Source organism: Chionomys nivalis, chromosome 17 (assembly GCF_950005125.1).
Source record: "Chionomys nivalis chromosome 17, mChiNiv1.1, whole genome shotgun sequence".
NCBI lineage: Eukaryota > Metazoa > Chordata > Mammalia > Rodentia > Cricetidae > Chionomys > Chionomys nivalis.
Genome location: NC_080102.1, coordinates 54,918,361 through 54,928,532, shown reverse-complemented (window position 1 = coordinate 54,928,532; position 10,172 = coordinate 54,918,361). Strand labels below are relative to the sequence as shown.

Here is a 10,172-nt window from a genome sequence, read left to right as displayed (position 1 = left end):
AAATCTCCAAAGCAGCAGGAATTACAGACTTTTAAAGTAGTTTGTCTGGGGAAAAAAAAAGAAGAGAAAAGAAAATCAAAACCAACCTAAATCTTGAAAAATGAACAAGAGAAAAACAAAATTAGATTTTGAATGTGACAAACTATCAATGTTTACAAATGGATGGAGGCTATAATGATTTCGTGTTACTATTCTTTCTAGTTTTTCCTGTATGTTTGAATATTTTATAACAAAAGTCATATTAAAATTTGAAATTGAGAATCGTTGAAGTCCTTACCTTCCTTTAGAAGGAGGCACCAGCAGAAGCAAAAATGGAACCTAAGGCTAGGTGCTAGCACTCTGGAGCCGGACCGGGTATAGTCCAGTGGGAATACGCCCACAGAAATCTACACTGTAGACTTGGAAATTTTGTAACAAAATGCTCACAGGTTCTGTTTTGTAGCCATATAGCTGTTTGGATTTGGGCAACAGAGTAATCATTTTGGAAGCAAGACTTTTTTGCTTTGGAATCACATAAAAACGAAAATTTCTAGAAATAGGATTTTTTTTAAGTGTCATTACAGCCAACATCGAGAAAGTTAACACTCAGAGAAACAGTGAAATAACAGATCACTTTCAGAACCAATGTCATAGCCTTCAGTCTTCCACAACTCTGCTTGGTGCATGGCATTGAACCAGAGCTGTCGGGGCCCAGGACCTCCGAAGGGAGGTGAACGCCACCCTCCAGGTTATAGTACTTTGTCTTGCTAGATCCTTTGACCCTGTCCTCTTTGCTGGGTACAGATGGAAATCTGCTTTTGCTGTGGAGTGAGTTCTCAGAGAGAGCAGTGGTTCAAACAACCTGGCTTAATCAAGAGTAGAGAGGCAGTCACCAGCCCCTCACTAGGTCAGGTATGTGAAGCTCCACTTTGGAGTGGATGGTGCTAAGGAGAGAATATTGTGGGGGTGAGGTGTTCAGGACAGTTTTCGGCTGGGGACGAGCTAGAGATTGCGCCCACGTCCATTGCTTTTAGGCAGCAACAGGAGAAAAGCAACCTGCTCCCTTGGAAAACCTCCGGCTCCGAGAGTCTGCGCAGGCGCGCTCCGCTTTCTCACACTGGCCAGCGCGCAGGCACCTTCGCAACGCGATCATCAGCGCTGAAAACCCGGGGCAGCTGCGGGCAGCTTCTGCTTCCGGGTCACGCCTTGACAGCGGCCTCCCGGACCGAGCTCTGCCCCGCGGTTCGGTGAGTGCGGCCGTGGGTGTGGGACGGCGTGAAGCCAGGTCCCCAGCCGGGAGCTCCGCAGCCAGTAACGTCCCTAGCCGCCCGCCCGGCCTGCGGGCCTCCGGACGGCGCCGCCGTCCCTGCCTTTGCGGGTGGTGGGGGCGGGGACAGGTCGGTGTCCGCGTCGCGGGGCTGCAGGCTGAGGCTTCCAGGACTCGCTCCTGGGGGTCCCCGCCGCCAGGGACGCCGCAGTCTTGGCATTTCGTGCCCTTGTCTCGGTCCCTGAGCTCGGCCAGGCCCGGCGTCCGCGAGCCTCCAGCAGCAGGTGGCAGGTGTGGGGTTGGGTGCTCCCGTCCAGACCCTCGGTCCCCGCAGCCAGGCCCAGGCCTGACCAGAGCAGGAGCTCTTGGGTCTGTTGTCTTTCCAAAAAAAAAAAAAAAAAAAAAGACGAAAGGAAGAAATGCTGTTTACTGTGCATTCCGTAGGGGGAAAAAAAACAGGGCATGGGGCGCGTGAGCCTCAGCCGAGGAAAGAACCCTCCAAGGGTCAAACTGCAGGGTTTGCTGCCTGCAAGGGGCGGCGGCGACATAGATTATCTTGCCCCGTCCTGTCTGCGAATGCTGTCCAAACTCGAAGTCACTGTTTCACCTGGAGCTTCACGGTAGCAGAAGGTGAACACCTGGTATGCTCTAGGTTAGAGTTCTTACCCTGGAATCCAGGAACACCCGTAAAATGAGCGCCGGGTTTCGTGTCATCTGCTTAACCTTGTCCCAGAAATTTAACAGAACCACTTCAGTCCAGGCTTCCGCTTTAGCCTGGGTTTTGTCCCTTCCGTCCACACCATTTTTGGAACACGGACTCAAGCCCACCTTTGTGGCATCTCCCCTCCATGCTTACAAAGTGCAAGCTACAGATAGTTGATGGTCTGAAAACGGTAGGGAGGCCCTAGTGTTTGAGTGCTAGGAATTGAAAAAAAGGATTTGCCAAATTCTAAGGAGAAACCACTGTACTACCAAGCCATACCCACAGCCATGTACACCCAGAGACAAATATAAATGGCTACTGATTAGCAGAAAGAAACTAGTAAAGTTTATACTATATTATACAATGTATAAAGGGATATCCCACCACAAAAGAAAATCTGTATTACAAAATTGCTGAAAACATTTTTCATATTCATGCTATCAGTAATTGCATATATAAGTACAAAAATTATTAGGTTCCAAAGTCAAAGCTTTTGCTTCTGGGTCACACCTTGACAGCAACGTTCCTGACCCAGAGGTTCAGTGGGTGGATCCTGAGCGCTGGATCTGCCTTACTATTGCAGGAGGATGTATTGATTGGTCACTGAGCTCCTTGACATCTGTTTTTATAGTGGGAAAGCCCTCAGAAAATGCTTAGCCCTGAGGACAGGTATACTCAGTGATATCGTGTATGCCTAAAATGTGTTTCAGGTAGTCTGGAGCATGTTGGCGCACTCTGAGCCTTGATGAGTTCCAGTATGTGGTATATTGTAAACATGTTTGTTTCAGGCAATTTGGAGCATGTGGACGCACTCTGAGCCTTGATGAGTTCCAGCATGTGGTATATTATGCAGAGCATTCAGAGCAAATACTCCCTCTCAGAACGCCTGATCCGAACAATCGCTGCCATCCGCTCCTTCCCACATGACAACGTAGAGGACCTCATCAGAGGGGTGAGTGGGCCGTTCTTGATAGAGCGGACCTTTGAACGGGGAAGTGTTAGAATTCCTGCTAAATCCTCATAGGTTTTCGAGTTGCAACCTTGACTTGAGCACACACTCCATGTTCATCAGTGTTTAGCATGATCATTAAAATATGTTCTCCCTAACTCTTGCTTCATCCTCCTTTATGTCCCTGATGGCTTTCTTCATAAAATATATTCTAGATAACTCGACTCACATGTTTTTAACCTGCCAGGGTGTGGTACATGCACATATGTGAAAGCCATGAGGTCAGTCTTCTGTCCATGTTTTTTTGGGGTGGGCAGTTTCCTTGGAGGTTTGCTTCAAAACTGGCTGATGGTGATTTCAGGAGAGATTTCACTTTCCTGCTTGGTATGACAGCTTTCAGTTTTAGCTCCACAGCAGACACCACCCCCTGAAGAGGATAGTAATTGCAGATTAAGAAAATGAGAGACTAGAGAGGTGGCCCAGTGATGGAGAGAGTGCAGGTAGCCAGGCAGCTCACAACCACCTGTAACCATTCTGATGCCCTCTTCTGACCTCTTGGACACATGCACATGTAGAAACTCACACAAGGACACACACACACGGCATAATTAACAATACGTTTTACTTTTTTAAAAGAAAGGAAGTGGGGCTGGAGAAGTGGCTCCGAGGTTAAGAGCATTGCCTGCTCTTCCAAAGGTCCTGAGTTCAATTCCCAGCAACCACATGGTGGCTCACAACCATCTGTAATGGGGTCTGGTGCCCTCTTCTGGCCTGCAGGCATACACACAGACGGAATATTGTAAACATAATAAATAAATTAAAAAAAAAAAAAAGAAAGAATGATCTCTAAGCTCTACTGTCAGTGATTCTGTTAAAGGACTAGTACCCTAGAGGACTTTGGTGCCCTTCCCCCTTTGAAGAGAAGCTACCAAGTAATGTTGTAGAAAATGTAACCATGTGGGTTCAGGTCAGTTTTAGAAAGTGTAACCATGTGGGTTCGGGTGATAGGTGTGCACCTGAGGGAGGAAGGAGTGCCATAGCTTGTTCTCAGCACGGTGGGGTGGGAGTCTGTTCTCATTCCAGTTCTGCTGCTGAGTCACTCCGGCTTCAGTGAGCCTTCTTTAGCAGATCAGGAGTAATGCTGAGGCTCAGGCCACCATGAAGAGTTTATAAACACAACATTAAGATGGCCTGTAGTTAGTGAGGGGCATTTGTTGAATTACAAAAAGAGCCTGATAGTTCTGGCCTTAGTCTGAGACTCATTCTCATAACTTGCAGAACACAGTAACCATAGAATGTGGGTAGCTGGGACAGCTTTCCCACAGGTTTTACACGCAAGGCCTTAACCTCAGAAGTGTCCGGGCAGCCATTTTGGCAGGCTGTGTTATGGAGAAACTTGATCTGGGGAAATGGTTTCCTTTTCTTCCTCTTTAATATTCCCTTGGTTTGAGTACTGGAATTCATTACGAGAACTAATAGGTACTTGTAGTTAAAGTGTATTCAGGCTTAGGAGTCCCCTCTCCATCAGTCCCTTCTGCGGCTTCTGAATTCCTTCCCATAGGGAGCAGATGTGAACTGCACCCATGGCACACTGAAGCCCCTGCACTGTGCCTGCATGGTGTCGGATGCTGACTGTGTGGAGTTACTCCTGGAAAAGGGAGCAGAGGTGAGTGACATTGTCAATACTTTCAGATTGATGAGTTTTTAAAAATTGACCTTCATCTTTCTTAGAATTTCCTTTTGCACCTTCCAGCTTACTTTGTAACTCGTGGTGACATTGGCATATCTGTTACTAAGGCAAGGTATGATCATAAGTCATAGAATCATAAGACGATTCTAAGGGTTTTATCCCTTTGCCTTTCTTTTTTCCTTCCCTTAAACTGTCCATGGTTCCAAGAAGGAGTTTTGTTTCTCTTTCCTTCCCTGCCTACCTCCTGGGGTTGTTCATATTTCCATTGGCTCTTCTCCTGTGGACTGTCCAGTTACCATAAGTACAGCGGCTTCTCAACTCCACCTAATCCTAAGCCATGTAAGATACTCTTGGACTTGTGAAATTCTGGAGATTATTATTTTCTTTGTAATGTATCTTAATATAAAAATAAAAAATTAATTTTTGAAAGTAGATTCTTGGTATTGGCATTAAGCAATATAATATAAAGAATGACTTAAAAGAATAGACTCTGAGCCAGGCACGATGGTATGTGTTCGCCTGTATCCCAGCACTGGGAGGGGTGAGTCAGAGGACTGAGTTGGAGGCCAGCTTGAATATATAACAAGACTCTGAAGCTGACCACCTCTCCTCCCTGAAAGGACTTTGGAACCAATTTCATGGGTTCCACTTCCAGCACAAGTGCTTCCAGCTGTATGACCTTGAACAGATTCCTTAATCCCTCCCTTTGCTTCAATTTCCCCATCGATAAAAAAGGTATGTTGTAAAATTGCAAAGTGTATGGATTGCTGGCTTGTAGCAGTTGCTGAGTAAGTACATGACAAATTAATCTAGCAGCTTTGTCTGTTGGTGAGCAGTCTTGACGGTGATGTATGCTGAGTGCTAATTTGAATCAAGCCATCATCAAGCAAGTGTGCCATTCCAAACACGCTGGACAGTAAAGCAGAAGAAGCAAGTCCCACTGTAACATCTCCATATGGCCATGCTATTCTCTGCAGCACTAGTTAGTCTATAATCTTGTGGTTAAATCTTTTTGAAATGTAAATGACCCTGAAGTGAAAAGCCGGTTATACCCTGAGTAATTAATACCAGTGACCAAAGGGAAAATGAGGCTTAACAAAACAAAACTGTTAGCTCCATTAAATGGTTTGCTCTGGCTATAGTGCACAGTATCGTATGGAAGAGATCTTAAGTCATCTGTAGATTAGGAATTTGAGGTAATGATTGACTCAGTGAGGCACCTGCCATTTGAGCACTGGAAGTTTGTGCTCTTCCTCCACACAAGGTCATCTGAGACCTTTGTAGGGTTAAAAGAACACAACAAAGAGAACAGAGTTTTGACTTCAGTATTTTTCTTTCTGATTTTTATTAATCACAGGATAGAGAAAGTATTGGGTTAAATAATCCAGAATTTCTCTCAGAGCAGTATTAAAGACTTAGACTTCATCTTTTCCCTCTTCCTTCCCTAGTATGGCAGAGACTAATAGAGTAAAGAAGTGAACACTGCAGTCAGTTAGTATGATAGTTGGCGGTACTTTGACAGTTCCTATTGTTCCCCATATATGTGTTCTCATCTTGATCACCAAGACTCCTGGAGAATTGCATATTCCCTTGTTGGTGAGAGCATTGCATGACAAAGGTAGTGGGCAAATCCATGCAGGATTCTTTGCCAGACTCCTTTTTTTCTTCCCAGTAACCAGTCCACTGTAAAATACTTCCTTCCTTTCTGTAGGTCAATGCCCTGGATGGCTACAACCGAACAGCCCTCCACTATGCTGCAGAGAAAGATGAGGCTTGTGTGGAGGTCCTCTTGGAATATGGTGCAAACCCCAATGCACTGGATGGCAACAGAGACACCCCGCTTCACTGGGCAGCCTTTAAGAACAATGCTGACTGTGTGCGGGCTCTCCTAGAGAGTGGGGCCTCTGTCAATGCCTTGGATTACAACAATGATACACCACTCAGCTGGGCTGCCATGAAGGGAAATCTTGAGAGTGTCAGCATCCTTCTTGATTATGGCGCTGAGGTCAGAGTCATCAACTTAAAAGGCCAGACACCCATCTCCCGCTTGGTGGCTCTGCTGGTTAGAGGACTTGGAGCAGAGAAAGAAGACTCCTGCTTCGAGCTCCTTCATAGAGCTGTTGGACACTTTGAGTTAAGGAAAAATGGCACCATGCCAAGAGAAGTGACCAAAGACCAGCAGCTGTGTGAAAAACTGACTCTGTTGTGCTCAGCACCAGGAACTCTTAAGACTCTTGCCCGCTATGCTGTACGCCATAGCCTGGGTTTCCAGTACCTGCCCAATGCGGTGAAGGGTCTTCCACTGCCAGCTTCTTTGAAGGAATACTTGTTACTCTTAGAATAGCCTGGAGGAGGCATGTCTGCCATTGTGCAGACAACTCTGGGTGAGGTTTTCTTTACACTGCTATCCTTTGTCATGGAACACAGAACAGAACTTGTTCCTGCTGTGTGGTTTATAGATTTTGAGGCAGCACATCACGGCAGTAATGTGTGCACCATCTTCCCTCCCCAAACCAAACCAAAAATGAGAAACTCCCTGCACTTCTGTTGACTGTTTTATTGCTTACTTGCCTTTTGATAGTGAACCCTGCAAAAGGTCTTCCCCAGTCCCTGTAGGACACTTTGGAGTCAACAGTATAACTACATTTCCCTAGGAAAGTATAAAGTACTCAGAGTATATGGTTTTCCTTTAGAGCCATGGATAAGCATTGTGAACGAATTTCTCCTAAACATTTTTAGTTGATCTAAAGTTCAAGTAAAATCACAATTCCAGTGAACAAAAATTATGTTCAAAGGATGAATACTTGAACTTCAGATAGGGTGTAGAATCAGAATTGGGCATCCAGAGGGGACTGGCTCCTTTCTCCTCACCAAAAGAAATAACCTTTTTCTATAGTTTGCCCAAGGGCTAGTCATCCAGCAGTGTAATTTCACAGAAGTATCTTGCTGCTCCCCACAAGAAGACATACAGTCTCAGCAGTCCTAAGCTTGCCAGACCATTGTCTATTGTGGCTCTCCCTGAAACTCCTCTGCACTAAGGGGCTGAGCATGAGTTTTCCTGCACCTTAGATGAACATGTTTCTTTAGCAAGGCAAGGTGGGGCACTGCCTTCTCCATGGAGCTTCATTCCCTAAGAGTTTGAAGATGGTTTCTTTCTACCCTCGTGGAACTTTTGCTTTTTATTGAGCTATAGAAAATGGTAGGGAAAGCGGAGCTGGGAACAGAATGTGAAAGGGCTTCTTTGGAGTTGGGCTGCCTACCCAAAAAGGACCTGTTTCAGTGAACACTGTTTTTCCTTTTCATGTTCTTAAACTAGATGAAGTTGATACTGACCTTAAGTTATCTGTATGCAAGTTTGGAAAGCACTTTTTAAAAAGCTGGCTGACACTACACCCAAATGAATAGGGCCATCTGGCACAGCTAACTCGAAAAAGTATGCCTGCTTTTGTCCTTCACTGTTGCCGGGGTTTGCCCATTTGAAAAAAGAATAAATAAATCCAAAAGCAAATTTGGCAGCTTCCACTGTTTCTTCTTTTCTCTGCTTCCTCTGATGCCCATTTATAAGAAATTGTGTCACTTTTCTGTGTACCTTTCCATCTTCCCCCAGCAAGGGATTCTGGGTTTGGGCATGCAGGAAAGCGAGACAGTTTTAAAGCTCCTGCTTCTGTAATGCATCCCTTTACCCCAAATTTGAAATTTCTGCTTTTATTCTTTTCTTTCTTTTTTTGGTTTTTCGAGATAAGAGTTTTTCTGTGTAACAGCCCTAGTTGTCCTGGAACTAGCTCTTGTAGACTAGGCTGGCCTTGAACTCACAGAGAGTTGCCTGCCTCTGCCTCCCTAGTGCTGAGATTAAAGGTGCACCACCACCTCCTGGCTGAAATTTCTACTTTTATTCTTAACCTTAGCTGCAGGGTGTAACCCAGTGATAACACAGGTGATCAGCATGCTCAAGGCCCTAGGTTCAGTGACCAGCACCACTAAAAAGAGATTAGCCAGATGGCTCAGCTGTGGAAGACTGGGCTTCAGCTCCTACATGGTGGCTCACAACCATCTGTAACTCCACTTCTGCGGGGTGGGGTGGGGCGGGATCTGATCTCTATAGGATCCTACATGCAAATGGTGCACTTAGACTCATGTAGGCAAACACATTAATACAATACATCTTATAAAAGGAAAATGCTACACATTAAGGTTCCAAAAAAGCTTTAAAAACACTAAGGCCAAAATTTTACTCCGGGCTGCTTAGGATTTCTCAAGGAAGGGCTATGTTCTTAGAGGCTGCTAGGTGTAACCAGGAATGAGATCCACTACTGTACACAGGAGGCCTGGAGGCCTCAGACCTCACAATTATTAAAGGTCGTGCAGGAAAATGAAAGGCTAAAGCCCAGACTCCACCCACCAAGACTGGTTAGTTCAGTACAGAACTAGGCAGCCAGGCTCATTCTGTTCAGCTAGGCCTGCCACTCCATTTCTCGTCGTTGACACCTGTGATATTTGGGAACGGGAAAGCATTTTGTCCAAGTAGGTTACCTGCTTCTCCGTCACTCCATAATTACAGTTGGTGACTAGTGATGCATCCATCCCATTCAACACGGTTTCACCTGTCTAACTTTGGGAAGATGGGGTGTAGGCTGGTTTTCTTTGTAAGGAGTCTCTGTTTACTACATTTGTTTTCAGACCTTATGATGATCCTAAAATATTACTCTCTATGAAGTGCCATTTTTCTTCTGATTAATTTTCCACCTGCCTTTTTCTCTTTTCATCATTTTCTCAAAGAACAAGTCCTAGGATTAGCACTGGTGAAGGGAGCCTCTAAATGAGTGGCGGCTGGCACTTGTGCCCCCGTGTGCCTGCGCTCGCTCTCCGTCCACTTCCCTTTCATGGTCTCAACGGTTGTTTGAGTTTGATTAGCACAGTGAGGAGCAGACAGGCTTTGAGATCAGTGTAACTGGGGCTGGGAAGATGGCTCAGCAGTTGAAGAACACTTGTTGCAGAGGACCGGGTTCGGTTCCCAGCACCCACATGGTTCAGAACCATCTGTAATTCCAGTTCCAGGAGCTCGGACACTCTCATCTGACCTCTGTGCGTGTCAGGCATGTATGTGGTGCACATACAGAGAAAACACTCATACACATTACAAATAAAGTAAAAATAAATCTAAACTATTTTATTTTGAAACAGGGTCTAACTATGTAGCTCTGGCTATCCTGGAACTCACTAAGTAGACTAAGCTGACCTCAAACTCAGAGATCCACCTGCCTCTGCCCCCTGAGTGCTGGGATTAAAAGCATGTGCCATCACAACCAGCTAAAAAATTTTCTTAAAGGTCAGTTTGACTCCCAGTTTTGTTAGGCTCTGAAACCTAAGAGACATTACTTAATCACTCTGAGATGCTGTCCTCTGGAGAGGGTTGTCAGCACTCCCCACTCCCCTCATAACATGCTGTTTTGGGGATTCCACGGTAACATGTAGAATACCTAACACAGCACTTGGTGTTTAATGTTATTTCTCTGGCCTTTCAAGAATGTCAAAGAACATTTGGCTGCTTCAACTTGAGACTCTGGCGATAGCTATTTAGAACTGT

The 10,172-nt window shown here is 45.4% G+C and overlaps 1 protein-coding gene across 2 annotated transcripts; it reads left to right on the top strand.

Moving 5' to 3' along the window:
- The first annotated feature begins 1,090 nt into the window (after positions 1-1,090).
- Positions 1,091-8,219, top strand: Asb8 (ankyrin repeat and SOCS box containing 8). Of its 2 annotated transcripts, XM_057791834.1 has the most exons (4): positions 1,091-1,226; positions 2,738-2,901; positions 4,460-4,564; positions 6,300-8,217. In XM_057791834.1, exons 2-4 carry the CDS (start codon positions 2,773-2,775, stop codon positions 6,930-6,932), a joined length of 867 nt encoding a protein of 288 aa, XP_057647817.1. In that variant the 5' UTR covers positions 1,091-1,226; positions 2,738-2,772; the 3' UTR covers positions 6,933-8,217. The 2 variants fall into 2 exon arrangements, with proteins under 2 accessions (XP_057647817.1, XP_057647818.1); XM_057791835.1 differs by lacking the exon at positions 1,091-1,226 and having other exon boundaries at positions 2,777-2,901; positions 4,427-4,564; positions 6,300-8,219.
- The last annotated feature ends 1,953 nt before the right edge of the window (positions 8,220-10,172 follow it).